The sequence below is a fragment of the Lentinula edodes genome, assembly GCF_021015755.1.
Source record: "Lentinula edodes strain Le(Bin) 0899 ss11 chromosome Unknown C8R40scaffold_19, whole genome shotgun sequence".
NCBI lineage: Eukaryota > Fungi > Basidiomycota > Agaricomycetes > Agaricales > Omphalotaceae > Lentinula > Lentinula edodes.
In genome coordinates, this window is record NW_025764325.1 from 423,966 (window position 1) to 451,869 (window position 27,904).

Below are 27,904 nucleotides of genomic sequence, written 5' to 3' on the forward strand. Positions count from 1 at the left end.
CGATGTGGAGACTTCCCATACACCTTGCAACAATGTTTTTACTGCTATTTATACCGTGCAATGTCATAACGAAACAACAAGCACGCATGAACATTCTACTGCTGAGTGTCATAACTAGTATCGAGTATTAAACACGGCATTCAAGAAGAACAAGTCATCTAGCATGGGGTGATGTGGTTGTTGGATATCCATTTTGCACGTCTTAGAAAGCATTTTGTTCATGCATGGAGGCTTGAGGATTTTCCGTACCCTCCAGCGCGGCCAGCTCCGTTCGATCATATACTATTAGATCACGATTTCCTCTCACTGGGCGTTCGGGTTCATAGATGCAGGATTAGACAATGGAATGCATATCGGTATGTTATCCAGGGAAGAAAGAGATTGGGAAGTACTGGCGGGAATGCCAGTTCCATACATACTTCCGAAAATCACTCCTCCCCCACCACCAGGTCTTTTTCGCAGAGATCGCTCGGGAAAAGGGGACGCCGGAGGTTGAAAAGGTCGAGGTACGTACTGTTGGTATTACAAGCCTATGTGTACAGGTCTGATCATTTGATTATAACTTGTTTACAGAAACATTTGAAAGTTTCGTGTCAGCTTTTTGGGACACATTATGGGACATGTACTTAATTCTTCGACTGCTTGGCCGCGTTTTGGCTTATGCTTGGAACCAGATACCAACCAATGACCAATTATACGCGTCGTTCACTAAGAGGGTTACAGATCTCTTCATCCTGCTCGCCTGTAATCAGTCGCTGATGGGAAGTTTTCGTCCTCACCGTTATTAGCGGGAGTGGTGGGAGAATCATGATTCGACCTGATAGTGCCAGTTTCTCCTAGCTATCTCTTCTCCTGGCTATCTTGACCACGCTTGTCTGACTTATGCATGGTGCTTATTCGAATGTGTACGATCTTTTCTATTGTGATTTGAGGTGTGATTTGAGGTGGTGGAATGAATTCTGGAAGCGGCATGTGTAGTATTCCGAATATATATTCGGGCGCTCGGGCTACTTACATTCCCTTTCATAGCTACACTTCAGCCAATGACATCAAAGACAGATACAATCAAAAAGTTCGTACAGTTGTCGGATGTGCTCTCACTCATCTTCATACGCTCTTATGATGGAAGTAGACTTGAATGGGATTGCATCTGCTTGGCTATCACAGCTCTCCCATTCCCTCGACCTGAAAAATGCGGCGAGTTGTGCATCGCTCTTTCATCCCAATGGTTGGCTGCGAGATCTCCTTGTTTTTACTTGGAACCTGCGTACTTTGAACGGCCATGGTCAAATTTTGGACTACTTGTCCTCTAACGTGGAATCGACGACCATATTTGAGCTCAAAATCACAGAGGATGCATACTTCAAGCCCTCTCCGGGAGATCTTCCTGGGAGTGTGTCCTCTGGATTCACATTTTCCACGCCGATCGCTAATGGGAAAGGCCTCTTCACGCTGACACAAGTAGCTTCAGAGCCGGGGGTTTGGAAAGCTTTTACCTTGCTCGTTTCGCTGGACAGTCTCAAAGGCCACGAACCAATTGGTGCCGAACAAGGCGTTTATCATGGTAATTCGTTGTGCTGGTCAGAAGTGCGAGAGCAGAGAGCGCGTATAATTGAGGCAAATCCGCATGTGCTTATCGGTCGGCTCTCTCTACCATTTGTGCTATGATTAGCATTGATAGAACTTCTGCAGTGGGTGCTGGTCAGAATGGGTTGCAGGTTGCTGCTCGATTTAAGCAGATGGGTATACCTACACTTGTGATCGATAAGAACGGGCGCATCGGGGATCAATGGAGAAGAAGATATCCATCGTTGACTCTGCATACCACAAAGCAACACCATACAAGTGCGTTGCGCGCTGCCCGTTAGACCTCGAATTTGTCTTGATCCTTCTTTGCAGTGCTATTTCAACCATATCCCGAAACCTGGCCTCGTTACACCCCTCGAGACAAGGTTGCTGATTGGTTAGAGCAGTATGCCGTCTCCCAGGACCTTGTTGTTTGGATGAAATCTCAACCGATTCCAGTACCTTCTTACGACAAAGACAAAAAGGAATGGGATGTCACCATCGATAGAGATGGTCAAATCCTCACCATCAATCCGAAACACATCGTCCTCGCCACGGGTACTTTAGGTGGACCGTATACACCCGTTATAGAAGGTCACGATTTATTCCAAGGACAGATCCTCCATTCAGACTCCTACGCTGGTGGGCCTCAGTTTACAGGAAAGCGTGTTGTCGTGGTAGGTACCGGGAACAGCGGCGCAGATATTGCGTTGGATCTCCACGTCCGAGGAGCACAATCAGTCACACTGCTTCAACGTTCTGCCACCTGTGTCCAGTCATCGAAAACGGTTGTCGAAATGCTTGATCAAGTCTGGAGCCCGGATGTACCGACTGAAGTAGCCGATTATCGAAGTGCTGGGACACCATTTAATCTTATCAAACAAATACTTCGAGAACGCAAAGATATTACCTGGGAGAAAGACAAGGATCTTCTAGAGGGATTGATAAAAGCCGGGATGGATGTAAACCTTGGTCCCGATGGAAGTGGTATATTGCCTTTGGTTGCTGAACGAGGTGGAGGTGAGTTTGTGCTTTTAATGAATACCAACTAGCATTTTCGAAGTGAATGTTTTGACTCCAAATGTAGGATATTGTAAGCCTTCTTAACTGCCACTGCATGGTACATAACTTTTGCTTTAGGGATGGACGTGGGATGTGGAGAGTGTGTGATCTCGGGGAAGATTAAAGTCAAGTCGGGGGTAGGGATTCATAAATTTACACAGGGTGGGCTTCTTCTAGACGACGACACGGTGCTAGAAGCCGATATCATTATATTTGCGTAAGCCGGATCTTTTGCCTGCTCGACAAAGCAATCTTACAGATCTCATGGCTAGAACTGGGTTTATCAACATACGAAGCGTCATGAGAGGCATATTTGGTGATGCAATCGATCAAGCAGGACCAGCCGGGGGCATGGATGAGGAAGGGGAAATGAACGGAGCTTATAGACCCACTGGGCATCCTGGGGTATGGATGCAATCTTCGTTTCTTGTCAGGTACTTTATGACGCTTGTTCCCAGTTATGGTACGCCCCTGGAGATTTCCAGGCATCGCGTTTCGGTTCAAGATTGCTAGTAAGTCTCTTTGGATAAGTACTCACTTCATAACCCTTCTGAAACGGTATCGGCATTAAGGCAATTCAGCTGCAGGCGATCCAGTTAGGTTACATGAAACAGGATATCCAAGCCTGACGTTGTCGATAACAGACCATTAGAAACAGTACCAATACACTATAATCCGTCACTGGTTCGAATTTTCCCTTCGTTTCAACCGTAAAGAGGCCTAAGATGGTCTCACATGCTCTTGCTACGATAATCAACGTAGTACAGTGACATAGAGTAGGGATAATCAAATCACATATAGTTTAACTGTGGAGAGCATGCGAGGTTGGTAATAGGAATTTATCCATCAGTAGAATCTTTGCAGAAATCAAATCCCGAGATAGGTCTAAGGTGCTTGTGCTGGTAATGAGAAATGACAATCATAAAATTCAGAATGGAGGACTTGTTGAAAGAGAAAAACAAATGAAAACTTGGAAACTTGGATGTTATGGACATTGAATTGCAAGCTGTCAGTGATAAGCTTATACTCCTAAACCAAAGAAATTTGAATGAGCTAATTGAAGCCGAATCACAGAAGCAGAAACCACACACTGTCACTGAGAAATATCATCTTCCTCAGGTTGTGGTTTGTGAATCGATTCAAATAATTTTGAATCTGATCCAAGTAATGTTCTGAAGTCTTGGAGCCAAGGCGCATGACCCCAGACCAGTTCCCCCTGTCTTTGAGCTCCCCCGCTTTGCCTTGAGGCTCAGACTCCATAAATTCAGCCCGATAATTCCAGAGGACATCCCATTCCCTGTCACAGGCTGATCTTCGCTGAGAATACTCATTGATAGCAAGATCATGATAAATTCCAGGTTCATTTTGAATCCCCTGGATTTCGTCAATAAATTCCTGAAACTGGTCTTCATTGTGTTGCCGGACCATGTTTTTCTCGGCCCTTCGTCTCTGCCTAGCATCTCGTTCTGCATCATGGCGATCCTTTATTTGTGCTGGTGTCTCACCAGCATGAGCAATGAAGTTTCTCATCTCGTGTATCAGATCTGGATCCATCAATTTGGCTTTGTCCTCCTCGAGGGGGTTGTTTCTTTCTTCCTCTTCTAACCGGTCATTTACATCAAACACATACTTTTTTCCATTGAAGGTCTTTCCACCAAAATTTGATCGCGGAATAAACCAAAATGACCACCATTCGCCGACTGCTGCAATTAAGACAACATGCATCTGACGGTGATAATTCGGGATTGAGAACAGGCAGTGCGCCTAGGGAAATCATTTAAAAGAAAATCTGTGCTTGTTGACCATTCAAAAACCTTACCTGTCCTTCAGCCTGGCTCTGTGCACTTTTCATCATAGTTCCAAGCCCAGACATGAACTCATTAATGTTGTTGCAATTACGGCTCACAGGTCTCTTCAACTCCACTAGAAGTGGAATAAAGGACGAGGTGATGTTGATGGCTCGAGATGGAAGGTACGTCGACTGGATGTTTGCTAGTAGTGGCCTCAGAGGTCCTTTCCGGAGCAAGACCGCACGATGGAGTAAGATACAAAAGTCTGGAATGACCTCGACATCGCTTCCCGAAATCGTTTCATTTGGATTGAATTCAGTGAAGTCAATTGCGGAAAAGTACAGACGATACTGAGGAACAGGTTGGAGGCGACCGAGATTGGAGCCGCACAGCTGAATGAGGATCAGTGACCAAACTGGATGAGTACTGTCCTCCGTTCTTCGCCGGTTGAACTTCACTGATAGTATGAAGGACAGTGCAAACACAATACCAGTCAAGAGGAGGATGTTACTCATGATGATGTTGCTGAAGATAGTTTACAGAAGAGAAGAGGAAATTCTGGTAGTAAAAGTCCTTCAAGTGATGATCAGTGTTCTTCGATGAGTAATGATGACTTCCTTACGTGGGAACTTGACGGTGACCTTACATACTTAAGCTCGGAGTTAATATCTTCGAACCATCATGTCAAACGAGTTTGTACTTGGAGAGCAAGTAGTTCCTCACAATTCTTACTGTCCATCTCTGACAATTTAATCAGATATTCCGCAGTTTTCCCAGCGTCGCGAGCTGTCGATGATTTCCCTCCCATTGCATATCGCATTCATCAAGGTCACCGCGTGCCAGGTTACCGCCTTGGCTGGGTTGTCACTGTTACAGAAGCCGAAAAGCTATTGGAACCAGCCCCAGAGGGTCGTGAACCTATCCGCTACTACAGCCATAAGCTACTTCCGTCAAGGTGGAGAGAAACTAAGGGAAATTTGTATGTTAATTTGATCGGAGCTTGTGGTATTATTTCTCTTTACACTTGACTTTACAGGGATCTGCAGCCACCAGACTTGATGCTCTGGAGATATGAGACTGGCCGTGAGTCACAACACAAGAATGAAGCATATTTGCTCCTCTATGTTGCTCAGAATAGCATTGAAGATTTGAAAATGGTCAAAGAACACAAGGAAGAACTCATTACGAGGTCTATAGAAGCTATTGGATTAATGTCTGAAATGCGGGAGAAGGTCAAGTGGTATCGGATGAAATGACGGTGCAACTTTTGGAGTACTTTGTGTTTTGTACCTTGTCAACTTCGAACATTTAGAATATGTTGAGATTCGTGGGTAGCAAATTACAGGCCTCCGCTAATTTGCCTTTCAAATCTCTACTCAACCCCAAAGGCAAAGTGTGCTAATGTCCTTTTGACTTGAATTATTTGTTGCAATTACTTGTAAGCCCTTGTTATGATCATTGATCACGCAGTCGGATGAGGAATCACATACGTGGGAACTTAATGGTGACCTTGCATACTTAAGCTCGGAATTAGTATTGATGATTTTCCTCCCATCGCATATTGCATTCATCAAGGCTACCGCATGCCAGATTACTTCCTTGGTTAGGTTTTCACTGTCAAAGAAGCCATACAGCTCTTGGGATCAGCCCCAGAGGGTCGTGAAGCAATCGGCTACTACCGCTATGAGCTACTTCCATCAAGGTGGAGAAAAACCAAGGCAAAGTTACGAGGCTGTAGTTTACGGAAGTATCATCCTTATATACGGCACTCCATACAAAATTAATTTCCCTATATGGTAGGAGTTTCTCCTTATTTGGACAAAAGTAACACTGAGTTGAATTGTATTGATTTCTTGTGACCGGCACGGGATATCATGAGACTGTGACTCTGTCATGATTATTTTTTCTCGTCTCACTCAGTTACTCCATACACAGCCAGACCTTCAGATATCCACGGGATGCACCGGCTTGATGAAGCGACGGATGGAATTTCATGTCATCCGTGACTTCAATAATTTCAAACATGGTTTCAAATTTTGTAGATAGCCTGCATCTAACTTTTCTGAGTACTGTAACTCATCCCAAGCCTGATAAACCCTTGCACTAAACCAATAACTGCAAAATCTGTGCCAGACGTGATGTCCTATACAGGATCAATGGTCCCCAAAGGCTTCGAAGACAATGAAGGTATAATAGGGTCCTACTATCGACAAGTTATGTCCACTTGCGAAATGATATTATATCTTCTAGTGTGGCATGTTAAATATGAGAAATCCCAATGGCTCGTGTACTGTCAAGCTTGCAAAAGTGCTGGACAAACTCCGTATCATGCCAAAAGGCACTCAGGCAGTGGAAAGCACAAAGAGAATGTCGCTCGCATGAAGGAGAAACAAACGCCATCCCCGACAGGTTCCCCCCACCATACACATCCAGCAGTCCCGATCTCATCTATATACGATCTTGCTGCTACACGGCTTCTCCAGTCTCTTGACACTCCCAATACACTTCGCGAGACACTACCACCCCTTTCCAACTTTCAACATCATGATTCTCCCAAATCTTCATCGCATATCAGTGATCTAATAGCATCAACTGGGCTGAACTTGATTTCAATGAACAAGAGCTTGGTGGTTCTCATGAGGTTGAGAGCAGGCAGGCACTGAGTAGCTACATGTTGAATATCTTTGCACATGGACCAGACGACATTCATTCAGACAATGAGTTTGATGGTGAACACTCTGAGTCCGACAGTAGTGATTCTAGCTGTGAAGGAGATGCTGGATATACTCCATTGAGAGGTTTGCCTCCAACTAACCCATCTTCTTTCAAGATCTGATGTTACTTGCATGTAGAAGATGATGCTTTCAATCCAGCCAATCTCAACTATAAGCGCCCCAGGACAGATACTTCAGAAAAATCTCGAGAATGGTTTCCATGGCCAAACAGAACAGTAAGGAATCTCGAAATCTCATTCTTCATGATAGCTAACTGTAAAAGGCTTGTACACTTGACATCCTCATGCATCTCCCCCGTTCTACATTTTCTGTCCATCAGCTAGAACTATTCCTATGGCTGTTAAAGGTTAACGGGGTCAAAGATGCTACCTCAGTGAAAACTATGAAAGAGCTCGACACCAAGCTTCAAAAGCTCTATGGTATTCAAACTTACAAGTACAAGGGAGCTTTTGGTCACATATACTATGTCAACAGTCTCGCTGACATTATTTCTCAAGTTTGTTCTATCTAATTACAGTTATTTGTCAACTGAGTATCTTGTCTCTCATACAGGAAATGTGTAACCCACATGTTCGTGAAAATCTGTCATTCTACCCTGAAGACTGTGCTGCCAAGAATGTGTCTGAGGCTCAACAGTTTTCGCGCTGGCTCAATGAAATTCCTGATAATGAACTTGGGCCTATGGCACGAATTCATGGAGAAGATTATTATATCTTTGAGCCAGCGATGGTCCGGGATGGATCTATCTATATGCCACATTGGTGGTTCAAGCGGAGAGGTCAGCTATATGCTCGATGCTGGAAGATGGAGGAGGTCACTCGTGAAGGTAGTTGCAAGTCATGGCGGGTTATTAAGGGTAATGATAGACTTGAGATTGATGAGGATCAGTTTCTCAAGCCATTCCCTGTCATCTTGTCGGACCAGCAGAATGGATGGTATCATAATCTCACCAAAGCAAGTCTGATTGACGGTGACACGCCTAAATTTTGGCTAGACGTCTATGCTGTGAATTGTGACATTTTCACATATAGATTTGTATCAAGAGGACTGTAATTGAGACCCAGATTGACAGTCAAAGTCGATACTGAATCAGTCTAATAAGTTGAAGGGACCATATACCCATACTACCACAAGTTGGTTAGTTTACCCATCCCCGATACTACCTACGGATAGCAGTCTACCTGTTTGTCAAGCAGGATTATACCAGACTCGGACTACATCCGAAGGATGACCATTCACGTATGACATACCAAGGGTATTCTTATTGGACCTTACACTGGCAGGAGTTTGGAAGAACTTACTCAAGTGACCATGAACCGAGGATTGACTCGAAATGACTTTCTAGAACTCAGAAATTATCAAATACTCCTTCTAGAACGAGATCATGCATTAATCTAAAAGACTGCGATTTAGTCTAATAGACCAATCAAGTTGCATGGTTGAGTAAAATGACTAGAAGAACGATCGAAAGACTGCGAGGCTCCGAAGACATATCAAATGAATGTCAAAGAGTCCTGACGTAGAAAATATTGAAGAATGCAATTAAATGAATACTATGCGTAACTCCCTTGATAGAGTATAGGCACAATGGGTGTCTATTAAAAGAGAGAAGCAATTAGTTTAATCCAGATGAATCAGATTGATAGGATTAGAATCGAGGAGAGCTGATTTGCCTCCGGACGAGGTGACAAACGATCGAAGTAAGTGTTGAACAGCAATGACAGTTGGACACCATTCGAGTCATCCTTCAAAAAACAATTAAATTAAATGAATATTGAAGTACCTGCCTATGTTTGGAGGTATACTAGAATCTTGGAACCAATATGGACCAAATAAGGACATGTAGATTCAAATTAAATGGTATCTGACTGAGTGTAGAAGTTTCCTTGCGGTTCCGAACATTTATTGTATTAAATTAATTGTACTATGCGACTCTATATTCTGTATGTATAAATAGCGATCCGATGTATCTGGAATACAAGTGATTTTGGGACAACGTTGCAGTGCTAATCCGTAAAAAGGAAAGACACACTCCCGCCAGACTGAAACCTCTTCGCTAGCAGCCATTCGGGCCCGGCACTTGTGAGTATAGGAACGTCGTGTTCTGCTCCTTGTGACTGCGAGAAGTCTATCCAGTTGTTGGGTATTCTTCGAACTTAGGATCAGTCGTTGGTCTTAAGGGCAAATCATGCTGTGTGGTTGTGCCAGCACATAGTTCTAGCCCTCCGTAGGGGTCTGTGTGTTTCGGTTTTAATTTACTTTGATTCAAACCCCCAATTCTTGATATACCCAAATCGATACAAACCAAAGCACAAATCGTGCTAAATCTACCTTGATCAAAGGAATATATCGAATCCTTAGAACGATTCAAATTGATTGATCAAAGCTTCGTACTTAGCTCTCAAAGCTTTGCGGAACCTTTGCCAACGCTACCCCTTGCTATTAAATAAATTTGATAGCAGTGAACTCGCATATTGTGTATTAGATTGGTTGGTTGGAGTGCCCATTAGATTCCTTCCTTTCTCTTTCACACAAAAACGAGGCAAGCTCGTTAACGGTAAGCTGTTCTTTTTGTATTCTGACTGTATCACACAATGACAACTTCACTTTGAGATTTCATTGACCATTCAACTGTCCCACCAACCTGTGGTGATTGGATATTAACCAACCCTGCTGAAGGAAACCCTTGGCGTATACAAGCTAATGGTGCTCAGGTTTTGACATATCCCATCTGGCTATATTGCGATGATACATCAGGGAACACTTCAAAACACTGGAATGAACACAACAGCTTCTTTTCACATTGGCAGGACTTAGTCGTTCAGAGTCATCAAAAGAATACAATGTACATTTTCTGGCAACATCAAATACAGCACCTCCACTTGAAATGCTCAATGGAATTGCTGATCAGCTACAGTAAGTTGATTTTTGATTGTATAAATTGCCATCTAATTACGAGTTCGTATCATCAAGAGACTGTCAGGACAATGGCATCTGGGCTTGGGACCCTGTCACTGAATCCCGTGTGCTTCTTATTGTATGTGTTCTCGCTCTGCTAGGAGATAACCCTATGCAGAGTGAGTTTGCATGCCATATTGGGCTACGAGGTAAATTTTTTTGTCGGACCTGTTGGGCCAAAGGTAAAGATGCCAGTGATAGTAGTGCTCGGGAGCCTGCATCTGGCGTAGAATCTGAAAGTGAGGAAGGCGAAAGGGGCGATGATTCTGATGTCGGATCTGGAGCATCTGCAAGTAAGGGAGCGAAAAAGAAGGGTACAAAATTCAAAGAGAGCTTACAGTCAATGGTGAACCGCATCAAAGCATTTATCAAGGTACATTTACTATGAGCTGCAATTACCACTATATTAAACTTGCCTTCTGTTATCAAGCCCGGGGCTCCCCGTAATAAACAAGAGAGCATTGCTGCGCTGAAGTCACAATTTGTTGAAGCTCAAACCCCCCGTGCAGGCAACCGAATCAAGACTCAACATACAGCATCTGGATTAAAAGACACGTACCAGTCATTCTTTATTGACCAGCTTCTCAATGTGTCCAAACGTCAGCGAGGAACAGATCCACAGACAGCTTTGAATCAAGCAGTCCAAAATCTCCCTGCTGAGACCATGAGCCCTGTGTGGCGTATTAAAGGTAACTTTCTCCATTTCTCCAAGGACAGGACTGATGTAATCATTGAATTTAGGCTTAGACCCTCACTCTGATATGCCCATTGAAATTCTCCATGTCATTCTCTTGGGATTTGTCAAATATCTCTGGCGCGATGTCATCGAAAACCAGATCAAGAAAAATCCTGAAAAAAAGGCCAAACTAGCTGCAAAACTTTCATCCATTGATGTTGAGGGGCTTGGACTTGACTCGAGTCTGCCTGGTAAAACTTTAGTAGACTATTATGGTTCTCTCACAGGCTCTGATTTTCGCAAAATCTGCCAGGTTGCACCATACGTTCTCAAGGAATTTGTTAACAAGGAATGTTATGAAACATGGTTGTCACTTTCGAAACTTGTTCCCCTCATATGGCAGCCCGAGATTGAAGATTTGGAGGTTTACATTGTTTGAGCTTTTTTTAATACTATCTATTAACAGATAACTGACTCGCATTCCTGTAATAGAAAACATTAGAGCATGAAATCGAACAGTTCTTGCTTCACGCAGCTAAATGGAGTATTCGATGGTTTAACAAACCCAAATTCCACATTCTCGTTCACCTTCCTGCACATATTCGTCGTTTTGGTCCAGCTATACTTTTTGCCACGGAAGGTTTTGAATCATACAATGCAATCATCCGTGCTAAAAGTGTTCATTCAAACCGTCTTGCTCCATCTCGGGATATTGCTTTGGCTTTTGCGAAACAGAATCGTATTCGCCATATGCTTAGTGGAGGTTTATTCCTTGACCGTGGACATATAGAGCTCGATAATCATGCAGACAAAAACTTCCATGATGTTCGGCTTCCCCAGGGGGCACGCATTACTCAGGTTCAACTGTATTTTCGACAACACTCCTTTAAGAAAGGCGATTGGTTTTCCGTTGGTAACAGTGTTACCGATGTTATGTCTTGGTCAAGTGATAGTATTGGGCGATATTTAGGATACTCAAAGACCAAAAAATCATTGACTGGTATGAGGTCTTCGAATTATTGATGCAAATCTCATATTCCATCAAGGATCTTGTACACTGGACCCAACTGCATCTGAACAGTGCTGGCAGAACACACAGTCTGGACGACGGGTTCCTGACTCGCCTTTATTCACAAACTCTGAAAAACTGAATGGGAAATATTGCCGTGTCAAAGAAGTTCTGATTGCCAACGGGGACAGGTGCATGCCTTCGAGCTATGTAGCATGCTCCGATCCTATATTACGACCTTTTTCCCATCATGGTATCTCTATCGCACATGTCACTGAGGCTCTTCAACTTCAGCATCGCGATTCTCTTTCAGCTGTTGCAGATTCTGTTCTTATCAAACCTATGACTGTTGGGAGTATACCTTCAGCTCATGGTATGCCACGTTTAGTTGCCTCCGGAAAATTCTTCCTTGTAAAGCCCACCATGAGTACCTGTATAATTCTGCTATTTGTAGTCTTACATGTACACAGGCTCTGCAATGTACAGCGAATGTCCAACATGATTGTGACCACAATCATTGTCAGGTTGAACAGGTTGGAACAGGAATGCAGGAACGTGAAAAAACTAATGGAGCAAAGGGTGTTGTTGTGCATCGGGGTAAATTGCAGGATCTTGTGCTAAACACGGCTCAAATGTGGGATGCGAAGTATGTCCAGAGATTTCGTCTTCAGGCTGAACCACTTTCTGTTCAGCATGTTCTCGAAGAAAGTGCAGCTCGGGAATGGGATACACTCAATAAACTCCCGAACACAACTGGCAGGCCTGCAGCTCGATCACCTCAAACAAGCACTGTGCTTGCATTACCTAGTCCATGGAATCCACCAGTACCAGGACAACCACAATTTAATCCTCACCCATATCCAACTCTGAATAGTCCATCAAATTCACCACTCAATCCTCGCCCACATTCGCCCTATTGTCCATTGACCCTGAGTACTGCACTGAATCCACAAGTGCTCCAGGTCTCACCATCTCATTCCCACCATCATTCTCTCGCATCGGTGCAGTCAAGGAACTTCGATGATTTTCCTAGCTCATTGAACATGCTGAGGCCATATAGTCCTCACCCACATTCTGGATATCCACTACCAACAATGCCAGATATCTCACTCTATCAACAGCAAAGTAGCTTGGATGCTTCTAGCTTATTGAATCTGCTTCATTGTCGTCAAGGTGGGGCTGCGGTTCTGCCCATGCGTTCGCTCAGCCCAGGTAACACACCAGACCTTCGGACACCGCACCAAGTCACATCTCCAATATTACCTGGGTTTAGCCAACCACATGCATTCCAGACCCGTAATTCCAGTAATCTATATTCACGTTCTTCCAATGATTCATTCCCATCTGGCTGGCCTTTGTGGGGTCAGAATTTTGGCCCAATCCATCCATCTACTACAAATCATGGCCCATCCTCGAGCTCTTTGCATCCCACTACTCCTTCCACTTCTGATCTTTTGCCTATGATTCAGGATAATACTCAGTTTGATTCATGGGACGGTATTCACAGGCAGTAGTCAAATATCTGATATATTTGAAAGTACATACACTAGAGAGCACCGACGACTTCATGTACATAGAAATGATACGTTAAAAGATCAATTTGTGGCTTGCAGTCTCTGCTCAATCAAGTCTCGAGCCTGTGTGACATCTTCGAGAAGGTGCACAAAGTTAGGCTGGTAGTCAGGAACAGCAACAGACAGAAAGATTTGAATAACCTCCAGTACCCTGTCGGACTTCTCAAGCTGCATCCTCGTCTTTGTCAGACTTTGCTGAAGCTCTACCCACTCTTTCCTGTAATCGTCATCAGATTTAATAGCTGCGTCGACTTGCCGCTCAAGCAGTTTGATATAGTCCTCTAGAGTGTTCTCGCGAGTATGGTAGGCCTTGCGCTCAAGGTCCATACACCGTTTCAGCTCAGAAACCTCCTCTCTGTAGCGTTGCTGGTGCGTCTCGAAGAAATCCCTGATTTGGCGCATGACCTGTGCCCAGTCTCCAATACTGCCACTATGACATATTTAAGCAACAAATATAAGTGAGGATAGATATAACATACAGCTCACTTGGAAGTATTGGGATTCGTCTGCGCTTACGTGTTGTAACACTGTCCAAATCCATAGTGATATCCCTGTAGCGCAAACATGAATATAGAAAAAAGCAGTGGTAAATAGCGTACTGGACAGAGTCCGGAAGTTTAGGTTCGATAAGATAATGGACTTGTTATGATGATCTCTGCAAGCTGATATTGAGAACATGGTAAAAAATGTGAAAGGGCACTCACGCGTTCATTGAAGTGGATTCTTTCGAAGATTTTGAGTGAAGCAACCCTTTTTGTACTTTTGCAGCAATGCAATGCAGAACGTGACTGTCGTTGAATGGTCTTCAACAACATGTCCTTCACATTTTGCACAAACATGACCATATTGACGTGTCTGCATAAAAGGGGTGTTTGCTTTGAAATCTCCTGGTCCACGTTCTATCATGAGCACTTTGGGTTCTTTCCCCTCACCTGCACACTCTGAAAATTTCGGACATCGTGCCATGTTCCCAACTACTCACACAGCCAGTACGATGAACAACCCCACTTCAAACATGCTTCTACCACCCAACTTGCCTCGGTATCCATCACCGCAGTCAGGCAGCACATACACAAGCTCCGAGAGTCCATCATTCCCTCTTTTCCCGGATTCCATCATCCATCACCAACTAACAATGACCCAAGGCCATCAAGTCACTCCCGGACAGCCCACCTCATACACCTCATCGCAGTCTTCAACTCAGATGTTGGGAGATCCTGCCGAACCCAATACAGAACCCGAGGTGACTTCGTTAGCAGTTGATAACTTAGCGAAGGATTTTAGCTTGACAGAGGAGCAGAGGTTGACCCTACAAACATTTCTCAAGGTGAATATCATACTTTCGGATACTTCAGATGAGCTTACTGTACCATTTGACAGTTCGGGAAGGTGGGGAAGGGTTTGCCAGCAGCAGACCTCCTTACTCAATTGTATTCAACTGCCCTCATGTTGCACCTGGAAAATAAACATCCAAAGGAAGATGAGAACGATGTTCAAACAATTCGCGCAATGATCAATGACCTACGCATCCGGCTTCAAACATTTAGTCTGAGTTCTACCCAAAATGTGAGTTTTCTGTATTCTCAAGTCCTTGGCGACATATTCATGCCATTCACCCATAGCGATTGATCCATTTGGTCGCGCACAACAAGGTCTACGATCCTTTACGGACATGCTATATGGACATTGGGACAGATGTATTTGTGAGTGATTCGCAGTTATTCAATGAATGTAACTTGAGGTTTTCATCAGGTTCACCTCCGAGCAAATGCAGAACAGTTAGGTTTCTCAAATATCATGGGCAATCCTGCCTACGAGCATGCCCTTGAAGGACGTGTAAACAAAATCTGCTCGAGTGTGAGGAATCAATTTCGCCAACATGTAGGCCAAAATAACTTCTCCCAAGTCCGATCTAACCTCTTAAGGTCCAGATCATTGATAGTATCACTAAAAAGCCTATCAGCGCAGCAGATTTTACTCATAACATGAACAAGACATACTGTCATCCAGGTGGTCCAGAATTCAATTCTCAACATATCCTTCTACGGAACATAGTTCTGGTCAGTAACCTTTACTTGCTAATTCATGCTGTATTTTGACATCTATGCTAGCGTCGCTTTGTCTATGACCGACACCAAATTGACTGGGCAGTAGAAGAAGAGACTGAGTCTATTGAGGGCGACGACAATTCAGAGGCACCAAACAAGAAGCGGAAGCGAGGAGGTCGAGTGGCCAGAGGATGTGACTTCTGGAGCTTGGTGGATACATGGTACAAGGATCAGAAGAAAGATCTTGGTAAGAAGCTAACTGATCCTCGCTGGAAAGAGTAAGTGTTTTGGGATCGTCATATTCGAGATATGAACTCACACTATATGACATCCAATTCACAGGTTGCTTGAGGAATACACACGATATGATGAGTCCGGATTTCGGGAAACCACTGGCTCTTCTGCGTCGAGCAATGGTCAAAACCACATGCAGACCCAAAGTGGTTCAGGTACTATGACTAGTGGTCAAGGTGATAGTACTTTGGCTGCTCTGATAGGACAGACATGAAGTTGCTGGCGTAGGTAATGAACGAGAACCTATAGACAACAGTATCTTGTAGTGGTCGATACACGAATGCATGGTGGATAGATTCTTTCTTTTGAGTGGACCATCGACGTTAAATTTGCTTCCGTTCTTCGCGTCTGAAGTCACGCGTTGATTATTGTTGTCCAATGTTTGTACCCTGTTCAACTTTGTTTGCGACTCTCACTGCCCATGTCCCTCAACGCCGATGTATATTGCCTTTATTTACCTACAATTTACCTACAATTAACATGCCGGTCCATGAACGCGACGTTCTCGCTCTGCTCCCAGTGATCATATCTGCTCAAGACCAAAATTCACCCTTAAATTCTCCAGATTCAACAATCTGTTGTTCTCAAACTCCAGAGCAAGCACGGTCATATCTGAAATCAAGTCTTCAAATCAGTTCCTCACTTCAAGTAATGTGTATCCATTCGAAACCTCAAGCTCTCAAGTCTCAACTCAAAACTTCAAGCTCTTGAACAAGCCCATCCCAATCTTTTGTTCTCCCCTCAATGCGTCCTCAACTATGCTTATTTGTTGTCTGGATCCTATTCAAAATGCATGTAGTATTGACAATTAACTACTGGGGATTGTTCTACCACTTCGTACATTGGATCAACGGCGAGTGTTATGTTCCTTCGTCGTTTACTCTCATCTGCTGATTTATTTATCTATATCATGTAGATCCTGCTCATCTAGTTACACCTGTTTGATGTGTTAGTAACAAGCAATGAAGTCCTTGTACTATGTTGTGAATCATCTAGTCCATGTCCTGTATATTATGTAGAGAATCGGGAGAATCGGAATGACATTTGTGACACATCGGACATGATTGAGCCAGGTTCGTGGTCCATTCCAGCATCGATGTCAGTGAACCTGAGGTTCTGATAACCTGGGGATAAAATTACCATTCTCGGGCGCGGGTTCAAATTGGCAAAGCTCAGTTCAAAACTCTTAGGGTTAACCACTGTTGGATAGGTTTGCTTGCCTGTGTAGCTACTGTAGTTTATGTTGAGCAGGCAAGGAGTGCGTAGTGGGAACACTCTCCAGTACCATACCTGGTAGTAGAGCTTAGTGTCTCAGTGAGGCAATAAAAGTAAGAGAGAAGCGAGTTGGATTCCAGTACAGGATATGGCCTGTTTATATACATAACTGTATGACAGTATTACATAAGGAAGTACTGAGGAATCCGCATATAGTAAATGACTAGATATGACTACATATGACATATTATAACACATGTTCATAATAGTGGCATGTGAACAGCATAGCCGCGTTCAACACACCCCCTTGCTGAGCAGCACAGTAAAGTACTTTGCTCAAAGCAATAGCGGTAGGCGTCAGGCAGGACAGACAGCCTAAGGATTGGTGGACGAGTAGAACTCAAGTCCAAGCATTGAGCGGAATAGATCGAATTTGATGCGCCCAAGATTCTTTGTGAAAAGATCTGCAGGGTTGTTACTGCCATCTACGAAGAATACTTGCACAAGGCCACATTCAACAACTTCACGGATATAATGATATCGGATGTCAATGTGTTTCGAGTGCTTGCTAGTGACAGGATTAGATGCCATGAAAATGGATCCTTGATTATCTCCAGCAATAGGAATAGCGTCAAGCTTATAGCCTAATTCTTCAAGTAGATTACGGATCCAAACCACTTGACGGCTGCAATCAGACAATGCCATATACTCAGCCTCTGTAGACGAGTGAGCAATTGTCTTCTGCGCATGGCTGGTCCAAGAGAAGATGCCATTGGCAAGCTTCATGAAAAATCCAGTCTGTGACCGGCGTGTATAGGGATCGGAAGCCCAATCCGAATCAGTCCAAGCGCTGAGACCGATACCCAATTCACCATCATAGCAAAGTGCATATGATCTAGTACCTAGGAGGTAGCGGCAAATATAGAGTGCCTTGTTAAGGTGCTCTTGAGATGGGTTAGCTGCATGTTGTGCAAGCTTGGTAACAGCAAAGGAGATGTCGGGACGTGTGCCCAACATAAGGTAGAGAAGGGAACCAATAACCATTTGGAACTTGCTACGAAGAGCGGAATTCGATTGGCCTTTGGTGGGTTCGGGTTGGAACCCTGCAGGAAGTGGTGTATCAGCCATTTTAGCATTTTCCATCCCGCAACGCTTAAGGACTTTGTCAAGGTAGGCGCATTGATCAATATAGATCTTTCTGCCACGACGATTAATCCGCATGCGAAGGAATTCTTTGGCTTCACCAAGATCTCTGCATTCCCAATGTGACATAAATTTCCCTTTAAGGGAATCTACGAGTTTCTTGTCAGGTCCAGCAAAGAGTGCGTCATCAACGTAGATGATGGCGATGACTAAAGAGCCATCTTTTCCTCGTCGGACAAAGATACCTGCATCAGAGCTCAGGCGTTTGAAGCCGAGTGTTTTCATGTATGAGTCCAGTGTTCGCCACCAGACAAGACCTGCTTGTTTCAGTCCATACAGAGCTTTGCGCAGTAAGAGGACTTTGTCCTCTTTGCCTTTGATTTGAAAACCTTCAGGCTGTTCCATGTAGATAGTCTCATGTAAGACGCCATATAGATAGGCATTTCGAACATCGAGTCCAGTGAGATACCAGTTGTTCAGCGCAGTCAAGGCGAGCAACAGTCTAACAGTCTCAAACCGTACTACAGGAGAGAAGACTTGGTCATAATCAAGACCTTCAATTTGTGAGAACCCTTTGACAACAAGGCGTGCCTTCTTACGACCATCAGATTTGATGTCGAAGACCCAGCGGTTCTTAATGACCTTTCGGTCTGCTGGACGATCCATGAGTTCAAAAGTACCACGCCGTTTGAGCGCTTCAAGCTCTTCTTGGCAGGCCTTAAGCCATTCCTCACGCTCAGCCTTAGGTAGGCGAGTAATGTCCTTGTAAGTCCATTCACGGACGTTCTCAGAGCTTTTCAGCTCCCCCTCAAAGGGAACGGCCTTAGCCATGAGAAAATATATTAATTCAGCTCCCCCTTCCCGACATAGTCTGATCAGGGTATTAGCTTCGTCACCGGGAGTGACAGAGGGTTGTTCTCCATTTTCAGGAGTAGGATGCTCAGTACTAGGTCCGGGAACCTGTTCTGGCTCAGGACGTTCTTGCTCAGCCGAGGAGCTACCTGGCTGTGGTGCGCGTCTCTGAATATCCCTCTTTGGTCTCTCTACCTGTTGTTCCGTAGGAAGCTTAGTGCTGCTTCTAGGATCAACGGTTAGACGAGTAGGTGGTCTCCGCACACGACCTGAACGTCTCAACTGTTCTTGAGCAGGAGGTTGTTCATTCCGGGGTTGTGGCGGCGGACTAGGATCTCGTGCTGGCTGTTCAGCTGGCACAGGCGGTGCAACGTCTTGCTCCGGATCCTGTCTCATTTGGGGAGTGGTAGGTTGATGAAAGATGGGAACATCATCATCACCAGGTGGAGGAATAGGATCTTTAGGATCTGGGTTGCGATCTGGTAGTCGCGTAGAGCGATGACGCTCTGAGGATTTACAACGAGGAAATAATTTCTCGTCAAACACAGCGTGCGTAGCAGTGAACATGGCATTGTTCGACCGCATGTAGATATTTCCGTGTCCACCGTCAGAAACTCCGAGATATGTCATTAGTTCTGACGTAGGCGATTGTTTGTTTGTCCGTATTTCTTCATGAAGATAGACATACGCGCCACAGCCAAAGACACGCAAGTGATCTATGCGCGGAACTTTGTTGTACAAAATCTCATATGGTGTCTTCCATTTGTGACGACGCATAGGAGTGCGGTTATACACATGCACAGCGTGTGCAACAGAGAATTCCCACCAGGAATCAGGAATACAGGCTTGAAAGCGCTGTGGTTCACTTTTCTCAATAATAGTCCGGATAAACCTTTCGGCTCTTCCATTCTGCTGGTGGATATGAGGAGATGACCATTGTGCTTTGATACCTTCGTTCTTAAAGAACTCATCAAGTGCATTGGATCTAAATTCTCCGCCACCATCAGACATCCATTCCTTGACGTTAGTCTCGTATAGATTTTTGACTGTGGCAATGAATTGCTTTATCACTGGAAGAGCTCCGCTCTTCTTTTTTAAGTGGCAGTAGAACCCATGCGAAGTATAGTCATCTATGAAGAAGATCGTATACTTGTACTCGTGGTACGAAATGGTAGGCCATTCTTTGAGGTCTGAGTGAATAATCTCGAAGGGACGTGATGCCCGACGATTAGTTGGCGGAAATGGACGTAAAGTCATCTTTCCTTTGGCACAACCTTCACATAGATCTTCCTCATGGGGAATGCTAAAGGTGGGAACACCTTCTGCATGTTTCCTCAGTTGAGTGAGTGCTTCGCGCGATGGATGACCCATGCGACGATGCATGGTAGTGTAGTCCACTGAGTGGATCACTAGGTTTACAGCCATAGGCTGTGGCGAATAATCTTTGAGAATGTAGATTGTATCGCTGTGAGTTCGTGGTTCAAATGACAGGAATAAACCGTCTTTGTCCCAGAAGTCAACTTTGTCTGCGTTGCCGCGAACAGTTTTGCCATCTTGTAGGAAGCGTCCTTGTGCTATAAGGCGATGACTCAACTCCTTCATATAGAATACTGGAGCGATTCGTGCCGAATGCATGCGACCTCTAACATCCTTGAAATTTATCAAGACAGTCCCAACGCCAGTAATGTAGGCAGTTGTGGTTGCAGTTGCTATGAGCACTTTTTCCTCAAGGTCTTCATACTCAATGAAGTCACTCAAGTCAAAGGTAGTGTGTTCAGAACAACCAGAGTCGTTCATCCACCATTTAGGTTGATTTCTCTGTTTACCCTTACACTTCTTGCACACAGAGTATGAAACGTCATGTACACAAAAATGTTCATTGGATATATACTTGGCATCGATACGGTAATTATACAAACGGGACAAGAGATCAGGCTCAAAGGCCGACTTGCATGTCTTCGCCACTGCAACCGATGAAGGTGCGTTAGTATATCCCATATGGTCAAGATCAGAGGAGGGTACTGACCCCATGGTGTCCATGAATCCAGTGATTGCCAAAATTTCACGATCCAAGTCGAAGTTCATCAACTCATCAGGGTCGAAAGAGGCAGTTCCTGGGACCTCAAAGTCCATAGGAGGAGATGGAGGAGGCGGCGTAGGAGCCTTACTGCCATTCTCAACATCATCCACAGGAGACATTGCACGAGTGCGCTTTGTTGGAGGATCAAGTTCATCATCACTGTCCAACTCTGAAATATGCCCAGCTGGCTCAAGGGTGCGAATGACTTCGGCAGTCGCACGGACGCCAATGTCACGGGCACGTTTGATGGCCATCCTTGTCTTCTTATGAAGATGAAGGGACGTAGCATTAGGAGGAGGGTTGTAAGGAGGATGGATGGAGTGCTTGCGCACATCTTGAACAGAAGGAGTAAGATCAGTACGTACCGGACCAAAGTCAACAGTACTGCCAATCGGACTGAAGTCCATAGAGTCTGCATCAGCTTGGGCAGCGTTTGCATTCTTCTTAGCCTTCTTGTTCTTTCCACTGCCACGCTTACGCTTCTTCTTGTTGTCATCGTTCCCATTCTGTCCCTTCTGCTGCTGGTTACTACCGTTACCATGCTGCTGTTGGGAGAACTTGGGATCGTTTCCCTTGCGATGAACGTTCGAAAACTTGTTCGCGTTCTGCGGTTGGGAGTTGCCAATGGTGTCTCCGCTGAAAGCGTTCATAACTGCGATACGAACTTTAGCAAAGGTCAATTTCTTGAGCTCTGCAGTTTCAAGCTGAGACATGGTTTGGATAACGACAGAGTAACGTGATGGGAGCTTAGATAAAAGAATCAAAGCTTCGAGGTGGTCAGCAAGACCAATGCCAGCTTCATCCATACGGGTGAAGTACATGCCAATCTCCATCATAGAGGACAGCGGATTTTGCTTGTATGGAATTTTAATAGCCATAGCGGCAGCAAAGTCATTAAAGACTGCGCCCAGACTCTTGACATTGTAAGTCTTGGCTAGATAGTTCCAAAGCTTCTTAGCTGTGTCGCTGTATTCCTTGGCAAGGATGCGGATGGAGGGAGAGATACGGAGGCGAATGTTACCAATAGCCTTGGTGTCGATCTCCTTCCAGGCTTTGAAAACAACCTCATAGTTCTTCCAGGCTTCAACACTGGCGGCGTTTGCAGCAACAAGTGGAGATGGTTCACTGACAAGACCGTGCCTACAGGTCAATAACTATAGAGGTTCTGAGGCCGGATCTGGCCCGGGAATGGCCCGGGATAATTCCGAGGTCCGGAACTGAGTATTGGCCTGTAGTACACACTGGGAGTGGGACGTCGGTGAAGCTATTAGCAACACCCTTCACACACTGTTGTGTCCCCGGGAATATAATGGCAAGGATATAGTGTCAAGATGAGTAGCCTAGATGGTGTTCCTGTGATCCGGGAGTCCGGAGCAGCTCAGAAGCAAAGGTAAAAGAGATATTAAAGAGTGGGATAAGGTGGTACACTTGATTTCAAGCTTGACTACAACGTACAAAGTATTCTAGCTTATATACATCCCAAATACAGTAGTCATAAGACCTCGATGAAAGCTCGGAATAATAAATAAGTCACAAGGTAATTACTCCGAAGTCCGGCCGCTCCGGGCCGGGCCGGGAAGCGTATGGGGTGAATTGCATGCATATGACAGTATCCCCCCGTTAGGCCTGAGCCCACGAAGGCCTCTGTGAATATGTGTGCAGTGAAATAGTAAAGTATAGTAAAGCAAAGGGATTGGATTAGATCCAGTAGTGAAGAATAAATTAAAAGTGGAAGTTTCAGAGAAACTGGAAAGGATCGGCCTGCCGATGTAGGGGGTCAAAGAAACATCATAAAGCAAACAAAAACCAGATTGAAACAAAGTAAACTCGTAACAAAATAATCAACAAAAGAATGGATGACCACGTAACTTCCGAAGTCCGGGCCGGCCGGAAAGTGTTCTGAAGTCTCAAAAGACTAAAACAAGTTCCGAAATTCGGAAAAATCGGGAGCAGCCGGTCCGAAAATTGGAATACAGGACTGGAATACAGCAGTATCCCCCAAGTACGCTTGAGCCCTCGAAAGCCATGAATCAAGAGCCGAAGTTGGAGTAAATGGTGATGTAGGAGGATAGGGTAATGGAGTAGGGAAAATTTCGGAATAAAATCCGAGCCGAGGGGCGGGATTGGGCCGGAAAAATCGTCGGAAACTGCGGAAAAGTCCGGCATACCAATCAACACAAAGTGCTGCCAAAAATGATAACCTGAGCTGATATCCACACAAGAGCGATGCCTAAAAAGGCCGAAATTGACACAAAGTGTCCAGAATGATGGTAGAACCATCCCGAGACCGGAAGTTCCAAGGGAAGCAAAGCCGGAAAGCGCTATAAGGATAATCATAAAAAATGAGTTGGAAAAAAGTGTTTCAGTCTACCCGGCAGATCAACGGATCTAAGTGGGAGTAGAAACTGTATCCTAACAAATAATCAATGAAATCCTACTAAACAGAGGAGCAGCTTGTGGGTGAAGCAAAGGAATCAACATAAATAGAAATGATAACAGATAAGTGAATGGAAGTGCTAATGAGCAAGCTTGAGATAATGTCAATAAAATGACGGGAAAATCGGAGCAAGGTCGGAAACATGGAATGGAATAATTAGTAATCAATAATAAGCAAAAACATCGGCCAAATCGGGCCGGAATGAAGCAATAATAGTTATTACAATGAAACATTACCTGAATATTTAAAAACTCGAAACAGAAGTGGAACATATGGCAAAAAAAGTGGTCCGAAGCTTAGAAACAAAGTAAATTATACTGTCAACAAAAATTGATCATGGAAAGGTGCAAAATCTCGGGCCGAAATTCGGAAAAAGCGGAAATGCGTTCTAGCATAAAGAAAATGAATAATTGGAATAGTAATGGTGAAAAATCGGGCCGAAACTCGGAAATGAAGTAAATCATAATGTCAAACAATCAATAATCATGAAAGGCATAAAAATCGGGCCGAAGTTCGGAAAGAAAGGAATTTGTAAGGTCAAATAAGTAAAAATCATGAAAGGAAAGGAAAACTCGGTCTAAGACTTGGAAATGGTCGGAAAATTCGGAATTAAAATGTAGAAAAAATTAGGAATTACTCGGAACCATCATCGGAGCCCGGAACATCCGATTCAGAGTTATCTGCATCGTAGTTCTGTCCTGTACGGGCCTGCAGTTTGAGACAATCTACCTTCATATGTTCTCCTCCACAATAAAAGCACAACCCGAGCACCTTGCGCCTTTCCCTCTCAGAGTCCAAAAGCCTGCCATCGGGTCCGAGGTGAGGATGACCAGATCTGTCATCACCGGGCCGGGGTTCCGGCGCTTCGGAGTTATCAGAGGCAAACGAGTGGAAAGACTCAACCGAGTCTGAGGCTGAGGATGAAGGATAGGAATGTAGGTAACGGAGATCATAAGGGCCGGGGTGATCCGAGTCGAAGTCAGAGGATTCATGAAGATAATCATAATCAAATGGGCCAGGAAATTCCGAGTCATAACTTGACTGGTCAGGATCGGAAATAGTACCGGACTGAACTGATTCTTGTTCAGAATTGTGGTCAGATGGGCTAGATTGGTCCGACGAATCCGAGGTTTCCGGGTCCGGGCCGACCGGATCAGGTAAAGATAAGGCATACTCGAGGAAGGATTCAGGACCAGAGCCAAAAGACATAATGAAGGGGTATTTCGGTGAAGGAACAGTGTAATGAAGTGTAAGCTTGAAATACTGACAAGACCGTGCCTACAGGTCAATAACTATAGAGGTTCTGAGGCCGGATCTGGCCCGGGAATGGCCCGGGATAATTCCGAGGTCCGGAACTGAGTATTGGCCTGTAGTACACACTGGGAGTGGGACGTCGGTGAAGCTATTAGCAACACCCTTCACACACTGTTGTGTCCCCGGGAATATAATGGCAAGGATATAGTGTCAAGATGAGTAGCCTAGATGGTGTTCCTGTGATCCGGGAGTCCGGAGCAGCTCAGAAGCAAAGGTAAAAGAGATATTAAAGAGTGGGATAAGGTGGTACACTTGATTTCAAGCTTGACTACAACGTACAAAGTATTCTAGCTTATATACATCCCAAATACAGTAGTCATAAGACCTCGATGAAAGCTCGGAATAATAAATAAGTCACAAGGTAATTACTCCGAAGTCCGGCCGCTCCGGGCCGGGCCGGGAAGCGTATGGGGTGAATTGCATGCATATGACATTCACTGGGTTGGTCAGTCGTAATTGCTGATTCAAGCCCTGTAGCCTGAAGGAAGGCTTCCATTTCGGAGGCCCAGGTGTCGTAGTTATCACCTTTGAGGGTGGTGGTAACAGCAGTGAAGAGTGCAGAAGACATTGCGATCTGGATAAAATCAACAGAAAATGTCAGCATGCAATTCATAAACGCTCAAGACAACAGATGGAAAAATGGCATGAATGTTATTGCCAGTAGTGACAAGCTGCGACATATGTCTAGCAAGCTGTCATCTACAGTGTCAAGCACTCTTGGGCGATGTCATAATCAGCACTGTTAGGTGCGATATTGACTTCAGCACCAGAGGCGACGTGCCAGGTAAAGGTCTGTGTCAGAGACAGCAATCAAATAGATGCGTCAATGACAACAGTACACCAGAGAGCGCTGCGAGCTTAGAGCTCAGCAAAGCGTTCATCCGGGGCCCATAACCTGTTGAGCAGGCAAGGAGTGCGTAGTGGGAACACTCTCCAGTACCATACCTGGTAGTAGAGCTTAGTGTCTCAGTGAGGCAATAAAAGTAAGAGAGAAGCGAGTTGGATTCCAGTACAGGATATGGCCTGTTTATATACATAACTGTATGACAGTATTACATAAGGAAGTACTGAGGAATCCGCATATAGTAAATGACTAGATATGACTACATATGACATATTATAACACATGTTCATAATAGTGGCATGTGAACAGCATAGCCGCGTTCAACAGTTTATGTGACTTTGCTTTTATTTTGTTCGCAAAAAACATTCAATGTCAGCGCCTGTAAGGCGCCCCGTTTATTTGATTCCATAATATTTCATAACCCTCAAAAAAGGAGCCGAGTTTCTGCCATGCACGGTGGTGCAGTGGCCTGCAATCGCATGTCGTATGTTGATTTGATCAGAACCTATGGTATTATTTCTCTTTACACTTGACTTTACAGGGATCTGCAGCCACCAGACTTGATGCTCTGGAGCTATGAGACTGGCCGCGAGTCACAACACAAGAATGAAGCATATTTGCTCCTCTATGTTGCTCAGAATAGCACTGAAGATCTGAAAATGGTCAAAGAACACAAGGAAGAACTCATTATGAGGTCCATAGAAGCTTTCGGATTCACATCTGAAAGGCAGGAGAAGGTCAAGTGGTATCGGTTGAAATGATGGTACAACTTTTGAGTACTCTATGTTACTGGTACTGAATCGTATTTTGTTGATTTCGACGCGGCCTCGCCTACTTCACCTTTTGAAACTAAGCTCTCACCTAATCGTGTCAAGCGAATTTGAACTCCCAAAGCAGGTGCCTCCTTTGGATGCCTATTTGTACCAACGCTCAACTTGAACAGGACCTTGACAATCCACTGTGTGCGAGATTATTTCCTTGGTTGATTTGTTCCTATCGGAGGAGCTATATGGCTTGTGAGGTCAGCCCCAGAGTGTCATGAATCTATCTCCTACTACACCTATGGGCTACTTCTTGTGACTGGCAAGGTGGATGGAGACTTGGATAAATCTGGGTTTTGGGACAAATTACCTCTTCAAGCATCTATCATTTTTCTCTTTTACACACCTAGCTCGACTTGGCCTCACCTCTACTGTGCGACAGGATCTTGCCACCACCAGAGATAATGATGTGGAGACATAAAACCGGGCGGGACACACATCACCTGGACAAAATGCATGTTATCATCTTCATTGCTGACAACAGGCACTGTGAAGAGAGTTATAGAATGGAGCTCATTAGCAAGTCTAGAAAACCTATTAGATTCGCACCAGCAATGCAGGAAAAGGCCAACTGGTATCGTCTGGGCAGGGATACTCCAGCCATGAGATGTACTCAGGTTGTTGCACCTCGCATCGAACTTCATCGTGGCTGCTAAGTGATGATGACTGTGCTCCTACTTATACGACACCAGCTTTTTCTGCCCAAGAACGATGAATGTCGATGACGTTGGGACCAATTTTCCACGTTCTGAAATCCGGAGAGAAAAGGATTACTTACTTACATACGAATTTAAACAGATTGTATCAGGTGAAGGTTAACGTTGTCGTCAAACTTGTGTCAGGTATGACTCTAATGGCCTCTTCTCTATAGTATACTAAGATTATAACTAGGCCAGTGCTAAAAATCATACAGTATCCTCAGGATCTGACGAGGTCAAAGTTGCCTTGCCTTTCTAGCTACTATGATTCAAGTTACCACAAAGTCTAATGGTTCTCTATCTGCTTTGCTTATTATTCCCATCTTCGGGAAATTTGCGGTTTTGAAACGAAGGAATTCACGAGGTTGCGCCGCCATCATCTTCAATCGGTGACATAGAGAATAGGAAAGTTTCATATTGGTATGTCATCCAAGATCGACTATAGCTTACCTCGCTGACTGTTTTGTGACTCTTGTAGTCTCTTCGGAAAATATGCATTCCGACAATTGTTCGAAGTCCGGCTCTTGACATGGATGTCGTATACGGGAGCAGTGTACTTCGCATAGGCAGTCCATATCCGGACAAGCCAAGCATATTCTGCAGAGCTTTGAATGCTCTTCAGGTCGTCGTTGACCTTGGCACTGGTAGGGCAGCGTATTTATTTCTACATCTCATGTCTGATTAGAATTATGCGCTCCGCTCTTAGGCTCTAAGTTGGACGTGAAATTGGAAGCCTGGAAAGGGTATAAAATCTGAGAAGATCTTTTTCGCCTTCATAGAGCTTACTC

General features: G+C 44.5%; 11 protein-coding genes across 11 annotated transcripts; 6 read left to right on the forward strand and 5 right to left on the reverse strand.

Moving 5' to 3' along the window:
* Positions 1-839: 839 nt before the first annotated feature.
* C8R40DRAFT_1190886 (dimethylaniline monooxygenase) lies at positions 840-3,257 on the forward strand (the record flags this gene model as incomplete). The annotated part of the gene is made up of 7 exons (XM_046233047.1): positions 840-1,639; positions 1,693-1,845; positions 1,900-2,586; positions 2,707-2,845; positions 2,901-3,033; positions 3,087-3,140; positions 3,201-3,257. Exons 1-7 carry the CDS (start codon positions 1,090-1,092, stop codon positions 3,255-3,257), a joined length of 1,773 nt encoding a protein of 590 aa, XP_046086019.1. The 5' UTR covers positions 840-1,089.
* A 439-nt stretch (positions 3,258-3,696) lies between these two features.
* Positions 3,697-4,933, reverse strand: C8R40DRAFT_1069835 (uncharacterized protein; the record flags this gene model as incomplete). Its single annotated transcript, XM_046226161.1, has 2 exons — positions 3,697-4,392; positions 4,448-4,933. 2 exons carry the CDS (start codon positions 4,931-4,933, stop codon positions 3,697-3,699), a joined length of 1,182 nt encoding a protein of 393 aa, XP_046086020.1.
* Positions 4,934-5,033: 100 nt separating this feature from the next.
* Positions 5,034-5,919, forward strand: C8R40DRAFT_1106299 (uncharacterized protein). The gene is given in 5 exon segments (XM_046228158.1): positions 5,034-5,062; positions 5,073-5,125; positions 5,176-5,397; positions 5,455-5,501; positions 5,565-5,919. 4 exon segments carry the CDS (start codon positions 5,100-5,102, stop codon positions 5,672-5,674), a joined length of 405 nt encoding a protein of 134 aa, XP_046086021.1. The 5' UTR covers positions 5,034-5,062; positions 5,073-5,099; the 3' UTR covers positions 5,675-5,919.
* Positions 5,920-7,436: 1,517 nt separating this feature from the next.
* On the forward strand, positions 7,437-7,900 carry C8R40DRAFT_1019657 (uncharacterized protein; the record flags this gene model as incomplete). The annotated part of the gene is made up of 2 exons (XM_046222981.1): positions 7,437-7,649; positions 7,706-7,900. Coding segments are annotated over 2 exons (408 nt in total), but the record flags the coding sequence as incomplete, so codon positions are not given.
* A 2,875-nt stretch (positions 7,901-10,775) lies between these two features.
* C8R40DRAFT_1012435 (uncharacterized protein) lies at positions 10,776-12,509 on the forward strand (the record flags this gene model as incomplete). The annotated part of the gene is made up of 5 exons (XM_046222876.1): positions 10,776-10,800; positions 10,853-11,220; positions 11,280-11,787; positions 11,834-12,144; positions 12,267-12,509. Coding segments are annotated over 5 exons (1,455 nt in total), but the record flags the coding sequence as incomplete, so codon positions are not given.
* An 882-nt stretch (positions 12,510-13,391) lies between these two features.
* Positions 13,392-14,082, reverse strand: C8R40DRAFT_1069839 (uncharacterized protein; the record flags this gene model as incomplete). Its single annotated transcript, XM_046226162.1, has 3 exons — positions 13,392-13,800; positions 13,850-13,921; positions 14,075-14,082. The coding sequence occupies 3 exons, from the start codon at positions 14,080-14,082 to the stop codon at positions 13,392-13,394; spliced, it is 489 nt and encodes a 162-aa protein (XP_046086024.1).
* A 192-nt stretch (positions 14,083-14,274) lies between these two features.
* Positions 14,275-15,926, forward strand: C8R40DRAFT_1171043 (uncharacterized protein; the record flags this gene model as incomplete). Its single annotated transcript, XM_046231637.1, has 7 exons — positions 14,275-14,697; positions 14,751-14,936; positions 14,993-15,073; positions 15,123-15,251; positions 15,302-15,430; positions 15,482-15,696; positions 15,761-15,926. The coding sequence occupies 7 exons, from the start codon at positions 14,275-14,277 to the stop codon at positions 15,924-15,926; spliced, it is 1,329 nt and encodes a 442-aa protein (XP_046086025.1).
* A 6,722-nt stretch (positions 15,927-22,648) lies between these two features.
* On the reverse strand, positions 22,649-23,431 carry C8R40DRAFT_237217 (uncharacterized protein). The gene has a single exon (XM_046234437.1). It carries the CDS (start codon positions 23,337-23,339, stop codon positions 22,791-22,793), a length of 549 nt encoding a protein of 182 aa, XP_046086026.1. The 5' UTR covers positions 23,340-23,431; the 3' UTR covers positions 22,649-22,790.
* C8R40DRAFT_1106308 (uncharacterized protein) lies at positions 22,958-23,823 on the reverse strand. Its single transcript, XM_046228159.1, has one exon. The coding sequence runs from the start codon at positions 23,670-23,672 to the stop codon at positions 23,415-23,417; it is 258 nt and encodes an 85-aa protein (XP_046086027.1). The 5' UTR covers positions 23,673-23,823; the 3' UTR covers positions 22,958-23,414.
* Positions 23,824-24,072: 249 nt separating this feature from the next.
* Positions 24,073-24,648, reverse strand: C8R40DRAFT_1069841 (uncharacterized protein; the record flags this gene model as incomplete). Its single annotated transcript, XM_046226163.1, has 1 exon — positions 24,073-24,648. One exon carries the CDS (start codon positions 24,646-24,648, stop codon positions 24,073-24,075), a length of 576 nt encoding a protein of 191 aa, XP_046086028.1.
* A 1,294-nt stretch (positions 24,649-25,942) lies between these two features.
* On the forward strand, positions 25,943-26,358 carry C8R40DRAFT_1237520 (uncharacterized protein; the record flags this gene model as incomplete). The annotated part of the gene is made up of 2 exons (XM_046233436.1): positions 25,943-26,081; positions 26,139-26,358. Exons 1-2 carry the CDS (start codon positions 26,047-26,049, stop codon positions 26,356-26,358), a joined length of 255 nt encoding a protein of 84 aa, XP_046086029.1. The 5' UTR covers positions 25,943-26,046.
* Positions 26,359-27,904: the final 1,546 nt, after the last annotated feature.

Bases quoted from the DNA above. Each gene is read 5' to 3' on its own strand.
- C8R40DRAFT_1106299 (XM_046228158.1), top strand. From the start codon at position 5,100: ATGTCAAACGAGTTTGTACTTGGAGA. The intron at 5,126-5,175 runs GCAAGTAGTTCC...CAATTTAATCAG, and splicing joins AACGAGTTTGTACTTGGAGA to ATATTCCGCAGTTTTCCCAG. The intron at 5,398-5,454 runs GTATGTTAATTT...TTGACTTTACAG, and splicing joins AGAGAAACTAAGGGAAATTT to GGATCTGCAGCCACCAGACT.
- C8R40DRAFT_237217 (XM_046234437.1), bottom strand. From the start codon at position 23,339: ATGATTATCCTTATAGCGCTTTCCGGCTTTGCTTCCCTTGGAACTTCC.
- C8R40DRAFT_1106308 (XM_046228159.1), bottom strand. From the start codon at position 23,672: ATGTTTCATTGTAATAACTATTATTGCTTCATTCCGGCCCGATTTGGC.